Source organism: Epinephelus moara, chromosome 10 (assembly GCF_006386435.1).
Source record: "Epinephelus moara isolate mb chromosome 10, YSFRI_EMoa_1.0, whole genome shotgun sequence".
Taxonomy (NCBI): domain Eukaryota; kingdom Metazoa; phylum Chordata; class Actinopteri; order Perciformes; family Serranidae; genus Epinephelus; species Epinephelus moara.
Window position 1 is genome coordinate 44,342,138 of NC_065515.1, and position 23,777 is coordinate 44,365,914.

The 23,777-nt window shown below is 40.9% G+C and overlaps 1 protein-coding gene across 1 annotated transcript in view; it reads right to left on the reverse strand.

Moving 5' to 3' along the window:
- The window catches only part of LOC126396256 (receptor-type tyrosine-protein phosphatase F-like), a 706,276-nt gene that overhangs the window by 430,863 nt on the left and 251,636 nt on the right, over positions 1-23,777 (reverse strand). The window contains exons 7-8 of the mRNA XM_050054194.1: positions 18,869-18,979; positions 7,298-7,309 (exon numbers count right to left, since the gene is read on the reverse strand). Of these exons, the coding sequence (XP_049910151.1) occupies positions 7,298-7,309; positions 18,869-18,979 (123 nt within the window). The remainder of the gene's footprint in view (positions 1-7,297; positions 7,310-18,868; positions 18,980-23,777) is intronic.

Below are 23,777 nucleotides of genomic sequence, written 5' to 3' on the forward strand. Positions count from 1 at the left end.
ATTGTGTCATGCGGATTACTGTTAATTTATTATGCTGATCTGTTCTGTACGACATCTATTGCACGTCTGTCCGTCCTGGAAGAGGGATCCCTCCTCAGTTGCTCTTCCTGAGGTTTCTACCGTTTTTTTCCCCGTTAAAGGGTTTTTTTTGGGGAGTTTTTCCTTATCCGCTGCGAGGGTCATAAGGACAGAGGGATGTCGTATGCTGTAAAGCCCTGTGAGGCAAATTGTGATTTGTGATATTGGGCTTTATAAATAAAATTGATTGATTGATTGATTGATTGAAATACTTTTACATGCGTAAATTTGTGAATTTCAATTGAACATATTTAAAACAAGAAATATTTTATTGCATTTATTCATTTTGAGACTCTTCTAGCTCCGTATTCTCTTTAAGTTGATTAACAAATATCGGCCATACTTTTTTTGATTAATATTGGACAACAATAATTACATATTACATACATAAGTCACTCATCAGGATAAGGAAATCAACTCACCGCTTTGTGAACTCTCCTCCTGCTGACTCTGCTAACTGGCTGTTGGAGGTTTTTATGTAAACATCAGAGACAACATCAAGGGAAAAGTGGAAAGGATGAGCTCCAACTACAATCCCAACTGCATGGAAAAGCAAGACCATCTCAGCATTGAAAGAGGTAGCTTGGAGGGATCAAACACCAGCTAAAATCATGGCCATCTCAATGCTCTTTGCTGAGCATCCTGCTAGCTAACGTGCAGATGTTGGATAAAAAACTGGAATATCTCGATGTCAATATCAGTTTCCAGCATGTTATCAGGAACTGTAATTTGCTTTGCTTCACCAACCTTAGTGACATCCTCAAACACCCGACTGCACCATTCAATCAGGTGGCTTTGATGTAACAGAACAGAGGACTCCAGGAATAAATGGAGGAGGTGTGTGCTTTATGGTGAATAAGAGCTGGTGTGACAGTAGGAATGCAAAAATGCTATCCTTTTCCTGCTCACCTGATCTGGAGTTGCTGTCAATCAAATGCAGTCCACACTTTCTACAGAGGGATTTCACATTGATCATTAATGCAGTGGTCTACATTCCACTACAATACAGAGACTGCCCTGTCAGATCTCTGCAAAGACCTGAACTGCTCACAGACCGCTAATCCTGACACTGCCCTCATTGTTTAAGAAGTACGACAGAATGCAAGACCCCCTCTTTGTCAAGTGCTGATGCGTCCATAACAGGTGAGCTAAACTATTTCTATGCTCACTTTTAGGCCATCGGTAGTCAACAAGTGCAACTTTGACACCTATAACCTAGCCTGGAAATCCAGACTCAAATCTAGAAATATTTTGAGTCTGGTCCTCACTGATACACCCTTCCTACCCAAGGGGCGGCACTAACTGAGGCATATTAAATGCTGAGCAAAACACAAGGTGACATATTCACTGCAGTAAGCCCCATTGGTTTGCTGACCAGTGGGGCTAACTGATATATTATGCTTTTGCCATATCCCGTCGGTAAAAAGCCAAAAACGTTCTTCCTGGAAGTGAAGGCTTCCAGGGCAGTCTTCTGTTCCTCTCTCAAGGAAAAAGATTGGCTTAGCGTTTTGTGATGGAAAATTATGGGTATCTGACCAATTATGGGTAACTGACCAGTTATGGGTATCTGACCCTTCTTTCACCTATAGCGTGTCCTGTTTGGGTTTTCTTTTACAAGGCGACTTGCAAATGATTTTATGATCTGTCAACCCTGTGGTGACAGCAGTAAGACATATAGCAGAGGCCTAATGCAAAACAGGTCAAAGGTGAGACCTCCAAAGAGGCCTTCAAAGAGGTGTCCTTGCTAGTCTCAAAAGATGTTGGGTCTTGGGATGACAAATTCCTGAGCGCCATATATTTTGACTATGGATGGGTTATGTGTTTTGGGAACTATAAAGATAGGGGGCTAGAGGACATCTAGCAGTGCTCACTCTTACTGACTGTTCATGCGGTTTGTATTGTGTGTGAGACTCCATTCGCGAATGTTTAATAAAACTCAAGAAAGACAGTCGACGTGTGAAGACTTTTTCTTTGAATTGTTTATTGAATAGTTATTTTGCCACCACAGTTCCTTCCAAAGCTAAATTGAATGGACATGGTCCTTTGGCAGCTGCCAACTTGGCTGTTTATTTTTCGACTCCTACAGCGCAGCGCTGTCCTCATCATGTTACGCCCGCCCAGAGCCCGCCTCTGTCAGATAGACTGATCTGATTGGTCCCATGGCGATTCACCGGGCTCTGCTCGTCAGGGCCAGATCCCCGTGCAGAGCAAATTCGAATTTGCTAGGGGCGAGGCATCTGGATTTCCAGATTACCTATAACCCTGTCTGAGCATGATTTCAGGAGGGCTTTCAAGCATGTGAACAGCAAAAAAGCAGCAGGGACAGATGCTATCAGTGGGTGGATCTTCAAACTATGTGCTGACCAGTGTTCACAACAATATTCAACTGGTCACTGGCTCAGTCTGTCATACCCACAAGCTTTAAGAAGTTCACCATCATTCATGTGCCTAAAAAGCCAAAACCAACCTGCCTGAATGACGACCGCCCAGTGGCTCTCAGCTCTGTAGAGATAGAGAGTGCTTTGAAAAGCTGGTTAAGGATTACATCTGATCCTCACTAACCAGCACAGTGGCCCCACCACAGTTTGACTACCATCCCAACCGATCTACAGGGATGGGACGCCACAGCAATCATCTTCCACAACACCCTGTTTCACCTAGAAAAGAAAGAGAGCTATGTGAGTTCACTGTTCATTGACTACAGCTCAGTGTTTAACACCATAGTTCCCTCCAGACTGGTCACAAAGCTCAAAGAGCTGGGATTAAACACCTCACTGTGCATGTGGATCCTCAACTTTCTAACAGGCAGACCCCAGGTGGTGAGAGTGGGCGGACACACCTCTTTCACCCTTATCCCTCACACAGTAGCACCCCAGGGCTGCATTTTGAGTCTCCTGCTTCCTGTACACACACCACTGTGCAGCCACTTCAGACTCCAACACCATCAAGTTTGCTGATGACACAGCTGTGGTGGGCCTTATCACAGATAACAATGAAATTCCTACCTGAAAGAAGTAGAGGACCTGACCCGCTGGTGTCAGGACAACAACCTACCCTTGAACATCAGCATGGCTAATGAGTTGATAGAGGACTTAAGGAAAAAGCAGGAAATGACGTAACATTTTCTCCTCTGTGTTGATAAGAAGGTACTGGATACATCAGGCCAGCACTGAGAGGCTGAGGAAGAGCTTCTACCCTCAGGACACAAGGACCTAAATAAAGACACTGCTTAAGACACCCCAACCCCCATAGACCTATATTTATTATTGTTATTCCATTATTTGAATGTACTGTATGCTAATTTTTAATAATGTATAATGTATAATAATCTGCTAATGTATATGTAATTTAATCCGTGAATGTACATGCATTTTTGATAATTATGTTTTGTTTTATCTGTTTTGGACCCCAGGAAGACTAGCTCGTCACCTAGGTGGCAGCTAATGGGGATCCTTTTAATAAATAAATAAATAAATACAAAGTGATGGAATGGCAGTTAGCATCTCACTGAAATCATATTTTTAAGATTTCATGTGACAAATAAATTGATTGATTGATTGATTGATGGAGAACAATAGCCCATGGACAGACGCATATATAATAAATGTCAGACCTGCATTTCTCATGCCTCCACACTGGAAAGCTGTGTCATCAGCATAGCTACACAGTTACTGGTGCCTATGTTGTAACCAAGTTGGCCCATGCCCATTAACAGCCTGATTCATCACTATTCTCAGATTGTAGAGTTGTACACCTTCAACTCATGAGGACACACTATGCTTTTAAGGACAAATCGTGCCAAGGATAGCTTAAGTTTAGCATTTAAAGTTGATTTAATATTTAGTCATGAAAGTACATTTATCCACACTAATACTGTGTCCAAAATAACAAATGTAAGTTTTTTCCCCTAGTATCCTCTTTTAATAAGTTGTGTTTTAATTGAATTGGACATGGTTACATTTGTCATCTCAGCTGAGAATTCAAAAAGCTGCACAAAATATATATTTTGTATTGAGAAATATGATTTTCAACTGTATTTAAATGGCAATTATTCTCACTCTGAACATTTCTCTATGTATTCTCTGACCTCAGACATAAAGCCACAAAGAAAAAAGAAAAAAATAGTTACTGTGGAACAAAATATGACCAAAAAGCTGCACAACAAGTAGCGTTGGGATCCGGATCCGGTTCTTTTTTGGAACCGGGTCCAAAGTTCCGGTTCTGGAACCGGTTCCATCACATTTGGAGTAACGGTTCCTGCAAACGTTTCCTAGATTGTTAAAAAAACAAAAACAAAAAAAAAACAAAACATCATGTGCATTTCCATAAGAGAGCGGCACGGGCCGCATATTTCTGTCCGAACCCGACCGAGCCCGACATTATCTAATTACTAAAGCACAGGTTACAGGCTATTTAACAGGCCGGGCGTGTGCTGTGAGTGCTCTGCGGAGAGGGAGACCTCCGTGTTTGAGACAGGAGCGGGCGGCGGGAGGTTCGAGCCGGCTTCCAGCAAGGGGAGAGGGAGAAATATAACAAAATAAGATAAAATAGGAGAAACCTGCCTCCCTCTTTTATTTAATTTTCAGCGTTTAATCAAGGCGGAGGCAGGCGGCGGGAGGTCCGACGCTTCCAGCGAGGGGAGCGATAGAAACAAACAGCCAATGTGTGTGTGTGTTGTGTTCAGGTGTTGTCACATAAATAACAGTGCCCAAGCATGAATGCATATAAGTATTTTTTTTATTACATTGCTGTGGTTAATTTGAGGTAATAGTGTTACTGTAGAAATCAGAGAATCACTTTTTGTTGTTATATATTCTCAGGGAGATGATACAAGCTCTAAATCTGAAATACACACCACACACAAATGTGTATTTTCATCTAATTGTACTGTGCAACAGTTAGAATAAAGTTTTTGTATTTGTATGATTGCATTTGTGTTTAGTATATACTTGTTTAAGTATAGCAAGTATAATGAATATAATGTAGGAATCGGTAAGAGAAATCGGTAATGAATATAATGTAGGAATCGGTAAGAGAAATCGGTAAGGAATCGGACCGTTAAGAAGGAATCGGTAAGGAATCGGAATCGTTAAAATCCTAACGAGTCCCAACCCTAACCACAAGTCTGCCAATACACATATCAAACACAAACTTGGCAGCCAGGGCTGCAATTTTCTCTTGTACTATTTCGCTCCCCCTCAATATCTTAGCTCCTCAGCATTTTAATTTTAATGATCCAGCAATGGCATTCTTGAAAAAAGCTGTAAACTGCATGTTTGAGGCTATTTTTTTCTCTTGCAGAGTCTAGTTTTCTGGAAGACACAGATAAGAGAAGAGCATTGTAAAAGCAGTTTGAACTCAGAGGCAACTGCTCAGCATAGTGATGGTCAGACAGCAGATGGGAGCTGCAACAAGCCATGCTTTTCAATTAGCCAAGACAATAAAAACCTAAACAGCATGCTGGAGAGGACATTATGGGAGACAGTCACAAAATTTTGTGAAGTGAACAAACTCCAAATTCAAATTATGTTGTTGGCACAAATTATGTAATGGTTATGTTCCTTCACCAACAAAGGTGAAGTGTGTGACAACAGCACATACTGGGCACATCTCTTTGTCACTCGTAAGTAAACAGATTTTCTGTGAGCAAGTAACAAAGCCTTTGTCGAATTTAGGCTAAGGTTCTGTTAAAGAGTAACCATCTCAACAAATCCATGGAAGACCTTACGTATAACAGTCAAAACAGGATACTGAACTGCCCACACCATAATGGTTCTTGAGGCTGCCTATAATGTTGCAACGTTGGAGGAGAATTTGGTTTTGGAACAATTTTTTCCAGTCCTATCCAGGTCCTTAACTGGTAGCAAGCATCAAGTGACTAATCTATCCCACTGAGATCACTGTCAGTCAACACAGAAGCTGTGGTTGTGATTGCTATTAACAGTTTTTCATGATGATAAAGATATATGCCGATTAAAGATTTGTTTCTTCAAGTTGAATTAAAATAGTCTATGCAGCTGCATCAATCTCCTCCACGTTTGATGCAAGGACAACGAAAAAGTCTGGAACCAGGCAACCTGGTCTCATCGTGAAGTCATTGAAAACCAGGACTTGGTCAGTGACTTCTGGCATCGAGACACCACCAACAAACCATCCTTTCATGTCGGCATGATACGCGGACAAAATGAAAGTTAATAAGTGTTATGAAGTAGTAGTAGTTATGAAGTGTGAGTAGGGCGGGCAGGAGGGGTGGTGGATGGGTCCAACAACAACCAACTTTCAGCCAGGATGCCGGTGATTGCTTCCCGTATGATTGTAAAGCCAAGCCCTTCTTACTTAAACCCAACCACATGCGTGTGTTGGCTAAACATAACCAAGTGCATTTGTTGTTGAAGGAAAAAACACTTCACTTCACTGTATTGTAATAATAATGGTGACTGGCTGCATATTATGCCAGTGTGAAGGGCCAGCTTTTTTTTTTGTTGGTGTCTGATGCCAGAAGACACTGACCAACTGCCCTTTTTTGATGACTTCGGAGTGAGACCGAGTTGGTTGTGTTGAGGTCTGATCACCTGATGATATCAGCAAAAACACTTTTGCCCCAATCGGAAACTAAACGTTAATTGTCCTCCCTTTCTGCAAGTTCATATCATTCATTGAAAAGATGCTGTAGTCTGTGTTGAGAAAGGCCTATTGCCTGTATAGAAAAAAAAACATGAGGAATTACACGGGAACCCTGGACACCTGGAATTTCTTTCCCACCTCTCATTTTGGGTTTGGTCACTCTTTAGGTTAAGAAAGGGTAGAGGGAAAAAAAGCAAAGAAGATATTTCACCTCACACAGTTATTACTCTCTACAATGCCATGTCAGTGCCAAATCCCTCAAGGAATCCTTTCCCGGTGGGGAAATGTCATTTTTATGTGCAAAAGCACAGTATTGGCAGCTCTAGATGCACATCTCACAAAATTTTGGAGGAAGAAGCTGCATGGAACATTATGCGATGTGGTAAAATGCAGCATAAACTGTAGCATGGGTGGCTGGGGAGGCAGGGTGGGGTGGAGGAGTAGGGGGGTGGGGTAACAGGAGTGTTGCATTGTGGGGCTGGTATCCTGAGAGGGAGGCCGGGACGGGCCTGAGGCGCCTAGCAAAATGCTGGCGCAGCACGGCTCCAGTCTGCCAGGCCTTGGCTTTAGGGGGGTAAAGAGTGAAAAAACCAACCTTCCCGTTGATCTGAGTGGTGAGATTTGGATTGTATTTTTGGGTGCAATGATGATGGAGGGATTTAAGATAAAGTGAAAAAGAAAAAACAAACGAGAGGGGCAAAATAAGGAGTAGGAGAAGGAAGACAAGGAGAAACACAGAGTAAAACAGGCAAATATCTGCTTATCCTTTAATGAGTGAGAAAATCACAGTAGAGACAAAAGCCTTTGCAGTGAGGTAACAAGCACACACACACACACACACACACACACACACACACACACACACACACAGTACATAATGCGAACCCATCACACACAAAGCATAAGGTGTATCTCAAATAAGCACAAGGAGACACAGTAAGATCATTGCTAATTTAACTCTGACTGTAAAAAAAACAGCACTATTCGAGTTTTTCTAGTCAGCACCCTCACACATGGACACACAGAAGCAAACAAACACATAAAATTGCATACATTCACATTGCCCTTCCTGTCCTGAGCCTGTGAATTAAGGCAGCATTAAGGAGGCTGAGGCTTGCTGACAACCAGACTTCATTAAGCACACAAAGTGACAGTGTGTTACTGCCTACATTTATTCTGCCTATTGACTCTGAGCGAGCTCAGCCTGTGAGCCTTGTAATCAATGAACACATAAACATGGCGCCTGATAGGATTAGTCAAACACACCTTGGAAATTCTTTTGCCAGGTGCCCAGTCCTAACTAAGTACAGATTCATTTCTATGGAAGAACACATTGTAAGCTAATACTGCATTAAAGTAGAACACTGAGACTGTCCTGTTGGTCCACTTACCCACTACCTAATGACAACAAAGCCATCAAAGTATTCCATGTGTGATCTTGCAGTCATCTACTTTGACTATGCCAGTATTGTGCTGTATTTACATACAAGTCATTCCTGCTGGTTGCCATCAACCTGTACAACTCCTCCCTCATAGTGTCAGCAGCTCTGAGTCAGTAGACTGGCATTTGGACCTTTAAACCTACTGCATTTATAATTGATAATTATCTATTGGGTGCAATAATTTAACTGCCACAATATTCTGTGCAATTATTTAGCGGTGCAATATTATTGATGTATATTAGTAGTTAAATTTTCACAGTTACAGCCTTGGCACAGTAACGATATTTATTTAATATTTTAATTTTTTATAAACATGGTAGAATAATTTACATTTTATGTTTTATTTTAATGCACATTACCTTTATATATATATTTTTTTTCAAATGGATATTTTATTTTATTGCTTTATATTTACATACTTTATTTCAAATTTTTATTCTTACTTCTTATGATTTTACTATTCTTTACATTGGAGCAACTGTAATAAATTAGAATTTCCTCTCAGGATCAATAAAGTATTTCTGATTCTGATTCTGATCAAATACATTTAATTAACAACCCCAATTTCTAAACAGTTGGGATGCTGTGTTGAATTGAATACAGTCCAAAGACAAGTTATTTAATGTTCAAACTGATAAACAAACTGAATAACTTCCATTATTGCTTAATATACAACTTCAGTTGCTCAACAGTTCAGGGTATTTGCTGTCATGTTATGTGCTTCAAAATGTGCCACACATGTTCAAAAGGTTTCAGGTCTGGACATCAGGCAGGTCAGTCTAGTGCCTGCGCTCTTTTACTACAAAGCCACGCTGATGGAGAATGTGTCTCATTGTCTTGCTTGAATAAGCAGGGATGTCCCTGAAAAAGTGTTGTCTGGAGGGCAGCATATGTTGCTCCAAAACCTGTACATACCTTTCAGCATTCATGGTGCCTTCACAGATGTGCAAGTTACCCATGATGCCATGGGCACAAACACACCTCCATCCCATCACAGATGCTGGCTTTGAACTTTGAGCTGGTAATTGTGTGGATGGTCCTTTTACTCCTTAGCCCGTAGGACACCATGTCCATGATTTCCAGTTTGAAATATGGACTGGTCAGTCTCAGACCGCAGCAGACTTTTCTACTTTGTGTCAGTCCATTCCAGATAAGCTTGGGTCCAGAGAACTGGGCAGTGTTTCTTGATGTTGTTAATATATGGCTTTCACTTTGTGTGATAGAGTCTTTACCTGTATTTGTAAATGCAGCAATGAACTGGAGTTACTGACAATGGTTTTCCAAAGTGTTCCTGTCCCAGCTTTTCTGTAATGTGTTGAAGGCACCAAATTCAGAATGAGTGTATATTTACAGAAAACAATTAGGTTTATTAGTTTGAATATCAAGTACTTTTTGGCTCTGTACTGTAATTAATTGAATGTAGGATGATGAGGTGAAACAAAGTTTCTCCTTTTATTCTGAAAGTGAGAGTCATGTGACGTCATATCTGTTTCAAGAAAAACAAAGCCAAAGCAATACAGCAGAAAACAGCGGTCAGTCAAGGACACAAAGTAATTATGGATTGTGGGAACCCACAAAGTGTAAGATCATTATCTTACTTTTTAAAAACTTAAATTTAATTTTTGAATGCTCTACTTTCGATACTTACTCTTGTTAGTTGGCTGGTGGCAATAGAGTGCCCCAGGACTGAGTCCTAAATACTGGATATAACGTACCATTTTAGCACTCCCAGTTCCTGGTCTCGAAGTCAATGGGTTTTTTGAATGGGGTTTTTGGTTAGATGTCTAAAATAAGATCTGTGGTTAACACAGGCTTAAAAGACGTTTTACATTTTGTTCTATGGCATAAAATACATCAGTAAATATCCCACTGGGAATTCTGAAGTGTCTATGTGTCCTAAAAAGGCGGTTGCTAACAAGTGGCTAAATGAGACTACAGAGCCTCCCGCTTGGTGGCGACTTTGAATCAGTGCAACTTCGATGTAGTTCATTTATAGCCTAACGTTAGTTTTTTACATCTGGTGATTGCATTTAGGCTTCAATAATCATAAAAGTGGTGTTCATTTGTGAAAATTATCAAAACTTGTAAGTATCATAAACATTTTTTTGCCACAGAGCTTTTTTCTGCAATATCCCAAAATCCAATTGGAAAAATTCCATTGGCTTTTGGACAAGGGAACCAGGGTGAAGCTAACTTCCACATAAGCCTACAGAAAAACATTCCATTTAGGTGAGCCAGTCCCAGGGTCCTGATAGGCTATTATGCATGCTGGTTCACTGGCATGGCTTACTGGGACACTTAAGGAAACTGAGCCATCATCAACAAAATTAGTTTCACCTGTGCTTTTCCTGCTCTGAAAAGTCAAAAAGTATGCTGTGAAAATGAAATGGAAATAATATGTGGGTCTTACTGTGTCATCCTTTACATTTTTTGTAGATATGTGTGATTTAATATCCTCTGTCTAATAATGTCAAATAACCTAAACTAAATCAACCTCAACTAAATCAGGCTTCAGTATTTTGAATGAGGTTGGGCATCCTCTAAATGTCCACTCTATAATCTATCTGTTTCCAAAGACAGTGTTTGCTTACTAAGCCATGATGGAGAAATACTACCTGATCAGTCTCGTGTTAATTTGTTGCCTTAGCAAAACGCTGGCAACACTTAAAGGTGACTGACAGAATGAACATATCGACTTTATTTAACAAACTTTTTTTAACAATGCAGCTTTGCATAGACAGAGGACTGAGGACTGGGAGGGACAGAGGAGGACTGCCCCACTTTCAAATGTGGTTGAAAGCTCCAGCAAAGTATGTGGATGTTAAGGTGTCATCACAAAGCACTGCAGCCAAATATCAATGGTGTGTATATTTGATATCAACAGTCTTATCTCTTAAGAGCTAAGTGGACCAAGAGACATCTGTCTGTTCAGAATATCAACAACAACATACACCAACACATCCTCTTACAAACACCAGAGCAAACTTAAAACATTTTCTTACATATCCAACAGAGGAAATGCAAACAAAGCAAAGCACATTAAACAATGAAAAACAGCTACCATCATGTGTAGAAAGAAGGCAGAAGCATTTGAGAGAAGAACACTAACATATACAGTCTGTGTATGTGACTGGCACATAAATGGAGAAGGGACTGTGGACTGGACACTAAATACAGAGAACAATAAGAAATGACAAGATAAGAAAAGACAAAGAGAACAAAAAAGAAGTCAAACACACTTTGGTGACATATGGCATGTTGCAGTGTTTGCTCAGAGCCAAACTCTGAGATGATAATAGAGACATAAACTACCAGCACACCTGGAGAGGTTAAAGGTTAAAGCAACATAGACAGGAACCTTGAAAAGAAAAGCATGAATAACAAATCCTATTCTTCATAATCTGACTTTCCTGGCTACTGCTCTGTTTGGTTTCGTGGAGGGTGTTTGAATGCAGAAAAAGATGAAAAAATGTACAATTCTTATTTTTGACAACTGCAATAATTTATTTATATTAACAAGTTAGCAAATAACTTGTTAGAAAAAAATAGTTAGAAAATAAAAATGTACATCTGCTTGCTCATATGTATCTCCCAGACACACATACACACACACGCACACACACGCGCACACACGCACACACACGCACACACACGCACGCACACACACGCACACACACACACACACACACACACACACACACACACACACACAGGCCACTACGTGGACAGTGTGCTTATGGTGCTTGATGGGTCCAGTCTGCTTAACACGTAGTTGGACTAAGTTTAAAATACCTTTGTATAACCTACCTGTCTGTCGTTACTATTACATTTCAGCCTTGTCTCCTTGAATTACTACTAATTTGAGGGGGGGTATTTTAATATATATTTATATGAGGAAGAAGAGTGAGTATTTAGATGATAAATAATTGGTAATATAAAATAATTGGTTTCTGACAATATAGACTTTAGTTGTACATCAGAGTGACACCTTGTAGAGATAAACTGTTCTTGTATCTGGTTGTTTTGGAGTACAGTGTGCTGTAGTGCCTGACAGAGAAGAGATGTTGGAACAGGTTGTGCTCACGGTGTGATAGGTCTGCAGTGATTTTATCTGACTCTGGAGGTGTAGGTAGGCTGGCATCAATGTTTTTTTTTCTGTAGACCTGACTGTCCTTTGAAGTCTTTTCCTGTCCTGTTTGGTGGCCTGAATTGATGTGCTGAGAACAGACTGGATTATTGCAGTGTAGTATCAGTAGCTCCTGCTGTGGTTTAAAGCCTGAGCTAGCGCAGAAAAAGTACCCTTTTTTCATATTGTATCTTGGTTGAAAGTCCACTCGTGGTTCTGAGAGATAGCAGATCCCAGAAACCTAAAGGTTTTCACAGCAGGCACAGTGTTGTTCAGTGTGGTGATGGCTGACAGTAGGGGGCTCTTTGAAAGTCCACTGTCATTTCCACAGTTTTTGAGGCATTTTCAGCTCCAAGTTGCTCTGACTGCACCAGTGGTGTATTCCAGAAAGTGGCTTTAGTGAAAACTCTGAGTTTGTTATCCTTAAGATGAGGGAAACTCTGGGCTTTCTGTTTCAGAAAGAGAGTAAACTTAAACTATGGGTCAGTAACTGTGGTAACTGACTCCGTGAACCTAACCTGCTTGCCAGCAGATTTTCATCAACAAACCCTGAGTTTCTCTCTGTCTCCTCCCTTTCACAGAGTCAGACATGCTGTTTCATTTCCTCTGTGATTAAGTCCATATAAAAGTGCGTATCAACGCACATTTTTAGCGGCATGTCAGAATCAAAATCCTGGTTGGATATGAGTTTGTTACTTAGGATTATATAATGTTGCTTCTTTTATGCACTGTTAGTCATTTCTTTGAGCAGTGTTTTTTGCAATTGCATTCAAAAATTACACAGCATCAAGTCACCCTCAGCTCAGAATCAGACTTATGTGCACACAAGCCAGCTGTAAGTTTGTTAGAGTAGCTACACTAAAATGTTTATTACACATAATGTTTCATCAAAGATTAAATTGTAAAAATTGCTGTAAAGCATTAGACGCACAGGATCAATGAATAATTAAAGCTGCAAGCAGAGATGAACAGGCCCTCACACCTTTGTACACATCATGGGTACTGGTAGGATGCCGGCTGACACGGCTGTACACTTCTGTGAGAATGAGACACTACATGCAGTAGAGTGAGATGCTTTGTCCCTATAGAGTGTGGGCGCTGGAATGACCTATTTCACATTTTGTACCACTTCCTGTGCCCACTATGTGGCACTGGAGAATGCACTGATTATATATCATTGTGCTGTAAATTAACTGTAGACCACACAATGTAAAATTCCATGTAGATCAAATGATAATTGTCTGACACAGCTTACTTTCTGTTGCCTTTAGGTGGTCCAGTCAGTATGACATCTAATTTTGATTGATTTTGATTGGCATTTTGATGTCTTTAGGCCTGGAGTGTGATCAAACATGTCAAATTTGGGGCAGATTGGACAAGGTACACCTGCAAGAAAGCATCATCAGGGTCTTAAGGCTATGCTGACCACATGTGAGGTGAATCTGGTCAACCCTCTGGGAGAAGAACATCAAAGTATAAAACATGGCATTTCCTATAGCCAGTAGGTGGTGCTACAACTCAAACAATTTTTGCACATATATATCATGAGGTCAGGTCTGTAATCATGCATGATCAATTTTAGGCAGATTGGACGATATATGCTTATATTACAACAACTTCCTGTTTAATGGCAAAACATGCAAAATGGCCACCAAAAACTCACAGTTTTCACCAGAAAGCTTTATCAAGATCTTAAGGCTTTTCAAAGCTTATTTGAAGCAGATCTCGGAAACTTCCAAGGTGGAGTACATCAAAGTATATAACATGTTATTTCATGTTGCCAGTAGGTAGCGCTAACTATAACTAAAACTAAATTTTGGCATGTAGATGTGTTCAGACTGAGACATGAGACATTATCAAACATTGAAGACTGGGACTGATTGGACCATGTATAGTAAAGATACAAACCACATCCTGTTTCGTGGCAAAACATGGAAATTTGATGCCTCGCCACAGTCACAAGATTTGACAAAAACTAACAGCTTGTCTCGTTGGGTTTTTTTAGATGGTACAGGCAAAATTTGAAGTCTGTAGGAAGAGTTTGTTAAAGTATGGCCCCTATAAATAGCCAAAAATGCACAAACAATTCTCAGTAAATCCTAAATGGCTGACCTTCTGTCAAGTTTAGGGTATGGCTCCAAGAGACTTTTTTTGTACAGAGTGGGATTTTACATGAGCCTTCCAATTTTCATACATGCAGGTTAAATGTAACGCAGGGACTACTTCGTTGATATTTTCGAGGGGGCGGTACTAAGCCATTCCTTTTTCTTGCACCCAAGCATTAGACCCATAAAATATGAAAATTTTCAGTTCTGGTGTCTGTGTGCAAAGTTTCATGAGTTTTTGAGCATTTTATACATACATACATACATACATATATCTATCTATATACATATACATATACATATATATACTTGATTAATCCCCAAGGGGAAATTCAATTTTTTCACTCTGTTGTCAATTACACGAAGGTCCAAACACACACATGCACTAAGTGGAGAGATGTCAGAGTGGGGCTGCCCATGACGGGCGCTCCGAGCGGTTGGAGCCAGTTCACATACATTGTATTTTAACCTTGATGCCTTTGCAAGTGCAAATCACCAAACACATTATTACTGGATCATATTGTGAGCTTTCCATCATGTCCTTGTCTTTGATATGAATGTGTTTTTCCACTTCAGATAAAAGCCAAACAAATTTTAATATGTAATGTAGGCTATGGCCTATTAATGAATTGACAGACAACACTGAATGAAACTCAGTTGTGTTAACTTAATTGGAAAACTTTCTGGGGAAAACCTGGTCTGATTAGGAGAGACGGCATTCATCCCACTTTGGATGGAGCCACTCTCATATGTAGAAACCTGGCCAAGTTTATTAGTAATTCAAAACCCTGACAACCCAGAGTTGAGACCAGGAATCAGTCGTAGTCTTACATGCTTCTCTCAGCTTCTAGTGCAGTTACCCACCCATAGAGTTATACAAACGGTGTCTGTCCCCCGACCACCTAAATTATCTAAATCTAAAATTAAACAAAGAGGAGTTGTGCAAAACAACCTAATAAAAATTACAACCTCTTCTGTGACAGAAAGACAAAACAGGAGAATTGAATGTGGACTGTTAAATATCAGGTCTCATCCAAAGCAGTGTTAGTAAACAAATTAATATCACATAATCATATTGATTTACTCAGCCTCACTCAAACCTGGCTGTGTCAAGATGAATATGTCAGTCTAAATCAATCCACTCCTCCCAGTCATAATAATACCCACATTCCTCATGGGCAGCGGCTGAGGAGGGGGAGTTGCAGCCATTTTTAACTCTAGTCTATTAATCAGCCGTAAACCTAAACTAGATTATAATTCCTTTGAAAGCCTTGTTCTTAGTCTTTTACATCCGACCTGGAGTGAAGATTGTCCCTCGCTGCGGGGAGAGGGGAGAGGGCTTCCCCCGAGGTCGGCTTCTTTACCCGGTCCCTCTCTTCCACACTTCAACTTATTTTCATTGTGCCGATGGTGGCTTGGAAAACCACCCCTAACTGTGTCACATGGGCAGAAGGGAAGGCGGCCGGAGCTCAGCCGGTCCCCTTCTCCACACTTTGACTTATTTTATCCTACTTGGTTCTATTTCTAAGGTAGCTGTAATTAAACCTCTTCTAAAAAAGCCCACCCTGGTTCCGGAGGTGTTCTTCCCTTTCTTTCGAAGAGGAATTTCAGTCAGGATTTAGAGTGCATCATAGCACTGAGGAAGCACTAGTTAAAATTACAAAAGATCTTCTGATTGCTTCAGACAAAGAACTTGTCTCTGTACTTGTTTTATTAGACCTTAGTGTGGCATTAGACCATCAAATTCTGCTACAGAGACTTGAACATTTAATTGGCCTAAAAGGTTCTGCACTAAGCTGGTTTAAATCTTATTTATCTTATCGTTTTCAGTTCATTCATGTCCATGATGAATCATCTCTACGTACATTGGAGTTCCACAAGGTTCTGTGCTCAGACCAATTCTGCTCACTTTATATATGCTTCCCCTAGGTAACATCATTAGAAATCACTCTGTAAATTTCCATTGTTATGCGGATGATACACAGTTGTATTTATCGATAAATTTTTTAGATAGATTTATCGAGCACCTTCTCTCCTTCTCTCTCTCTCTCCTTTGCTAACATTCACGTCCTATTACTGCATGTCACTAACTCGGCTTCTTCTCAGGAGCTTTTGTGTGCCACTGTGTGGCAGGTTAACTTATATTGCAGCTGTGCCTGGATCGTGTGACCTGGTTGTGCTGCTGCCGTGGTCCTGCCTGATGCCTCCTACTGCTGCTGTTATCATTAGTCATACTTCTACTGTCATTATACACATATGATTATTGTCACATACATATACTATCATATATATACCTACAACATATTATACCACAATTGACGTAATTATTATTAAAATATTATTACTTGTTGTAAGCTGTCATTACTGTCTGTCCTGCAACTCTCTCGGTCTCTTTCTGTCTCTGTCTCTTTTTCTGTATCATTTTGTCATATGGATTACTGTTAATTTATCATGTTGATCTGTTCTGTACGACATCTATTGCACGTCTGTCCGTCTTGGAAGAGGGATCCCCTCCTCTTCCCGAGGCTTCTAACATTTTTCCCCCCCATTAAAGCGTTCTTTTGGGGAGGGGGGGGTTTCCTTATCCACTGTGAGGGTCCAAAGGACAGAAGGATGTCGTATTCTGTAAAGCCCTCTGAGGCAAATTGTTATTTGTGATATTGGGCTTTACAAATAAAATTGATTGATTGATTGATTGATTAACTTAATCACACTTATCCCAGCTCTGACTCAGACTCACAGCCAGCATGTATATGCATTATCATTTCCTTGTCCACTGGATTAGAATGGAGGCTCTGCTTTTCATTGCCTGTTGCCAGAGATGTAAATATAGACAGTGCAGGCAGTGGGCAATGTATTGGGTGGAGAATGGGCCCTTATGAGTGATTGCCACCTTGGAAATATGCTTGTTAGCAAAGAACAACTCTTATTCCATTAAAAACAGTACCATTTGCTATATATGCCCTTGAAAAAGGCAAACCCATCTCTGTCATGTTGTTTTTCTTTTTTAGTAAAAAAAAAAGTCAGTAGCATCTATAACAAAATGATGTGCTTAATCCAAATAAACTATCATAAACTATTAAAATTGTTAAATTAAATTAATAATTTTTCTTTGGTATTTTTTGTGATATATTGTTATACAATGACGATTGCTGGGTAACATGTATGTTAATGTTATCCAATGTCAAGTCTCTGATTACGTGGTGAGACAATACCTGCACAATAGCGTACACTATCGAGCACATCATAAAAGCATTTACTGGGGTCCACTGCAACTACCTTACGCTACTGCCTGTTGCCATGGCCAATCATAGTATTGGAGCTTCATTGATGATGGCATTTTCATTCACCTTGCATGAGCTTAACTCAGAGTGAACATACTCAAAGTTAACTGAGCTAATTCTAATCAACTGATCTGGAACTGAAAACTCAAGAGTTTTCCATCTCAGTGTTCATCAACTCAGAGTTCAGGGTTAGTCTCAGCGTTTGTTAAACCTGCTCGTAGGAAAAGAACAAAGCCAGCTGTTTAACCACCCATCTGTGTGCAGACTTGTCACTGTCCTGAATGAGGCCGATTACCACTATGTCATTTGCAAACTTTAGGAAATAAACAGGTCTCCTGAGGTGCAGTCATTGGTATAGAAGGAGAAGAGCAGTGGCGAGAGTACACACCACTGAGGGGCACCAGTGCTGATGGCCTCAGTGCTAGATGTGATTTTCCCCTGCCTCACCAGTTGGCATGTAGGCTGGTGGCAGGACCAGCAATTAACCCATTAACAGCAGCTAGGATGAAGAACATTACTGTATACAACCAATAGTTGAAGCAATTAAAGGTTCAAATTTAAAATTAATCTCTTAAGCAGATTTTGTCCCTTGTTTTTAAAGCGTCATTGCTCTTTAAGGGTATTGCTTCTTGTCTCGTATGGACATAAGGAATGATTGAACATCAAATAAAGAGAGTAAAGCAGTAATTAATAAACCCTTTGCTTTGATAACTGCCTTTGAGAACCTCATATTAGTTGAGGGAAATTGAGTTGTTTATTGACAGGTCCTACTTATGAGAAGGCTTCCATTCACTCTGCTGGCTTTTGTTGCAGCACATCCAGTCAACTGGAGCCAGCTTTCTGGGGAATTTCCTGCCTGTGTTGTTCAACATAGAAGGTAGTATGGCAAAAATTGTGAGGTTAAGCAGGTCAAGCAAGCAAACTAACAGGACACTGGAGCAAAATACACAAATTACTATCCAAGAGACAAAGGCATTACAGAAAGGGAGACAGAAAGAGCAGGAAATGACAGTGGGACAGCAGAGACTGAACGGGCATCAACAAGCCTGACTTTTACTGCTGAATACAGCTGAATCAAGGGAGCCAGATTTCCAATTAGCAGTCAGCAGTCAGAGCAACGGTGCAGATGTTGATGAGAGAGGACCTTACTGTTAAAGGTGGTGACCTGAGTGGCAGGGAGGGGTCAGTCAGGGTCAAGAGGGATCTTACCTCGAACATAAAGGTTAGCTGGAGCAGAGTAGCGAGTCCCGGCGTTGTTCACTGCCACGCACTCGTATTTGCCCTGGTCCGACTCCTCGCTGTTCTCAATCTGAAGCGCTCCTGAGGAGGGGAGGCCAAATGTCATGTTTCAGGTCTTCCACACACACACACACACACACACACACACACACATACATGGTGGTGGATTAATCTGATTCAGACACAGAAACACTAGTCCTTGGCTGGCCATGTCCCTGCCCAAATGAACCCAAATATGATATTCTAATGTTTTCATTCCATACCTATAAGAAAAGTATTCAGGCTTAACTTTTCCTCTTTTTGTTAAAAATCCAGAGGCCTACAGTATAGCTACTAATTTATGGTAGTGACCATATCTTATCAGGTTTGTACGAGATGATCCAGGACCTCCAGGAACTTGCTCATTGCTACTTGTTGTGGTGTTACACTAACACTGTCAATGACCATGGCCAAAGAGCTAAGAGTCTGCATTTCAGGGCCAGGTGAAGCAACTGTTCTCAATGGACTGCAGACACTTAAAGGTGTGTTGTTTCTTGTTGTTGCACAGGGCAAGATGTTCCTTCTTTACAATGATCACAGGCACTGTAATTTATTATGTTTTACCTAAATAGTCACTTGAACATGAAATGTGTATTAACCCGTTCAGAACCCAATCATGTTCCAGCTACACAAAAAATGTTGCTGGTTTTTTTCTGTCCATTCCAATGGAGGAAGAATCTTAATGCAGAAATCACCATTTAGAAAAAACAACAATAAATAGTCTTAACAGACCTTTTTTCAACAAAAACATAAGAGTTTTTCATTTTTCAGGAATGGTTAACTCATATCAATGACTAAAGTGATGCTTGAAAATAGGGATGACCACGAATAGTCAATGATTCGGTGATTTGATTCGGAGAAGTCTGATTCGACTGCCAGTCTCACCGTCGAATCGTCGCAAAATGTGGTTATGAAACAAGACCATATCATTCTGACTATATGGGGGTGCTCACTGCTGCTGAACATCTTGATTTGACATAGAATGTATTTGTTTTCTAGTAATTCCTGATATATAGCCTATTTTGATACAGACAGCCTAATTTCTGTTCTGTTTCTAAAAAATTGAAAATGACGTGCGTTTAATAGGCATAATCATTACTAAGCATGAATAAATCACCCAGTTGCTCGATCTAAATAAGCTGAGGTGAGTGAGTTGTCGCACACCTGAGTGTGTGAAATTTGTGAGCGGCATTTGAGCCATCCCCTGAGGGAGCGGTGAGCAGCAGTGGTACCGCGCTCGGGAATCATGTGGTGATGATTTACGGTGGCGGAGCGCATAAACAAACACTTAGGAGGAGGTATGTGCTCTCAAATCAAACTTTTTTAAGGATTATTCGTTTACCTGAAGTGTCTTGAAACGAATTTCACTGCTGGTTGTTTTCTTGATAGACTCTGATTATTTATTTGGCTACTTTTTGTCCGACGTGGCCAAACAATTGAGAGCGGTGACGCATGATCCGTGTGGATGAACTTGCATGAACCTGAGTTGATTAATGAAGTAACTTGAAGTCAGAAAGAAGGAAAACTGTTTCTAAACCTTTTGATGATGTTTTTGGATGTTTATTTGTGAATGAAATGGCAAGTTCAGACGAGTCAGAAACGACTCCTGTTAAAGACATGGATGAGGCTGCAGCGCATCTGCGCTCATCTAGAGCATCATGCCTTGATGAAGTGAAAGGAATAAAGATAAAGATAAAATGATAACCCTTTTACTTTTATTATTGTTATCTTATTATGCCAACTGAAAAATTAAATTTGTTTATTTGGGTGTTTTAGCTCTTTTCTCTGGTGTGGAAACTGACGCAAATGAGCTCATTAATCAATGAGGGGGAAACAACATGATTCGACGATTAGTCGGCTAAAGGAAAAATCTGTCAAATCAGATTCGACTATGAAAATTCTTAGTCGGGGACACCCCTACTTGAAAACACACTGCATGTATATTCTGTGCTTCCAGACTGAAAGGCTGAAACCGTGTTTTTTCTTTGACTTTTTTTTCTTCAGAAATGTTGTCACATTGTAGACACATACAATTGCCACTTATGATTGGAAGTTGTGTGCAATGCTGCTCAAGAAATATAACGCCAATCAGCCACATGTGGGTGCTAAAATGAGGGCCCCAAAATTTACTTTTGAAAGGCAGCATCTCTCACACTGTAAGTCTTATTGACTTGAAATTCAACACATATGTGCAGCTCAGTGTGCTCTGCCAAAAACGCACAAGAACCATGAAAGTCCTACTTGAAATTTTCTGCCATTATGAACACATTTTTTAACATCTCCTCCTGTAATTCCGATTGGTACCAACCTGTCTGATCAAGCTTTATCAAAAACATGGACGTAGCATAACACAAATCAGACTATAAATCAGAAACTGACTGTCCAGTCATTATAAAGCTTGCTGAATAACTTCAACAATAATGTTTAACCATGTGTAACGTTTAGATTTTTATGAAAAACACATTTTTGACTTCTGCTCCTAAACCATAGGTCCGGTTTGTACCACATTTACTGTGAATCATTATTGGACCATCCTTATCAAGATTAATTAAAAGCTTGTTGATATCTCACTGGGTTTTGAGGATATTGACAAATGGGCCTCTAGTTTCCTGGCACGGCGCAGGGTGGCGCAGGGTGGCGAACCCCGCGCAGAGCTAGTTTCGAGCAGTGCAACCCGAGGTGCGCTCAGTTTGGTAGTTTGGCAGACCGAGGTGTGCTGAGATGGGTGTGGCGGCGCAGCAGGGGGAGGTGTCGGCAGATCCAGCTTGGCGCAGTGACAGTTTCGTGCCAAAAGGCTTCGCCGAAGGTGCGCTAAAAGCTCGCCAGCTGAAACCAGGTCTACTGTCAGCGCAGGGGGAGCGCAGCCGGTGTAAGCCGAAGTTTGGCTGACCGGCGGACAGTGCGCACACGTCACCAAAACCTCACAGGCAGGTTTCCAGAATATCAGGCACATTAACGATGCAATAAATACCCAAAAAACCACTATTCAATGCAACTATCTGCAATCAGCACATAAATGTATCTCTATATCGACTGTCCCGTCACATCTGATGTCAGATCAAAGGGGATTGGCACCGTTTGGCACGTTTGGCACGCGTAATGGAAACCCAACCTGATTTGATTAACACAGCTGCAAACTAATGAGTTCACATCCCTCTCAGCCAACCACAAACAGCCACAGCATCAGATAGGGAGTATATATTCAGCATCTGTCATCTTAGAAAAGTCAAAAGAAAAGAAACAGAGTGAGACTGCGAGAGAGAAAGAGAGAGCGCGCGCGCACGAGAGAAACGCAACATTGATTTACAATTGTGGTGACCTCCTCCCAGGCTACCTTTGCATCATCAGCCCGTGGAGGTCTGCTCGCAGTTCCGTATATTCGGACACTGCGAGCTTGGACCTCCCGGACCAAAACATCAGTTTCCTCCTGGGAGAAGTTTGGCCGTCTGACGCTGCTGCTCTCTTCTGCCATGGCGAATTGAGTAAACTCTCATTACGCCTTCGCGCGCCGCATTTAAGGGCAAGGAGAGGGGCTCATTTGATTGGTGTGATGTGAATTGGCTGTGTAAAACCCATTGATTGGTGTGATGTGAATTGGCTGTGTAAAACCCACTCCACGCCTACTCTCCTCCTTCTTTCCGACTTGCGCAGGCAGGAGGGACGGCGGTGGGAAAGAGGAGTAGCTGCGCGAGTGCGAACGGTGTGCCAAACTTGCAAAATCCGCCTGACCACACCCAGTTGGCGAAGCGCAGGTGCGCTGTGCCTCCGCCTCGCCCGGTCTGCGAAACTAGAGGCCCTGAACAAAGGGGCCTGGCTAAGCATATAAGTAGACCTAACGCCATAACCAATCAAGGTGAAACTTGTAGGCTAAGTCCACATATATACCTCAAACATACCCTGATAGATTCATCAAAATCAACTACTAGAGGGCACTACAAATGTAAAACATTGGCATGGTATAACACAAATCAGACTATAAATCAAAACTGTTTGTGTAATCAATCCAAACCTTACAGAATATATATATATATATATATATATATATATATATATATATATATTACATACAATAATAATGTTGAATCAAATGTTTAAAATTATTTTGAAATTGCTTAATAGGGGTGTCACCAAACATTATCATTTAATGGAGATGTTGAAACATGTCTCAAAAATGTTTTTGCCAATGACCAATAGAGGGTCATAACATTGCTAAAGGAGTGCAGGACAGGGGCGTCAGTGGCTTAGTGGTAGAGCAGGCGCCCCATGTACAAGGCTGTTGTCGCAGCGGCCCGGGTTCGACTCCAGCCTGTGGCCCTTTGCTGCATGTCACTCCCTCTCTCTCTCTCCCCCTTTCACACTTGTCTGTCCTATCAATTAAAGGCTTAAAAATGCCCAAACAAAAAAAGAAGAAGTGCAGGACCCAGCACAGATTAAATGAATAACCTTTGTCCAATCATTATAAAATGTGTTATCTTTAAGTTATCTTTATTTTTTTCAATTCAGTTCAATTCAATTTTACTTATAAAGCCCAGTATCACAAATAACAATTTGCCTCAGAGGGCTTTACAGCATACGACATCCCTCTGTCCTTTGGACCCTCACAGCGAAAAAGGAAAAACTCCCCCCAAAAAAACCTTTAAAGGGCCAGTGTGTAAAATGGGTTGAAAACAGTGACATCAGTGGTCAAATTCTAGATTGCAGGGCTCACTCGCTCACCCCTCCCGTCGGGTAAATGACGGTGGCCTCGTAGGGACAAAAAGCCTTGCGCACGACTTTTTCAGGAGTAGGTCTATCTAGCGACGAGGTGAATGTTTATTTAGAAATCTAAACCATGTTACGA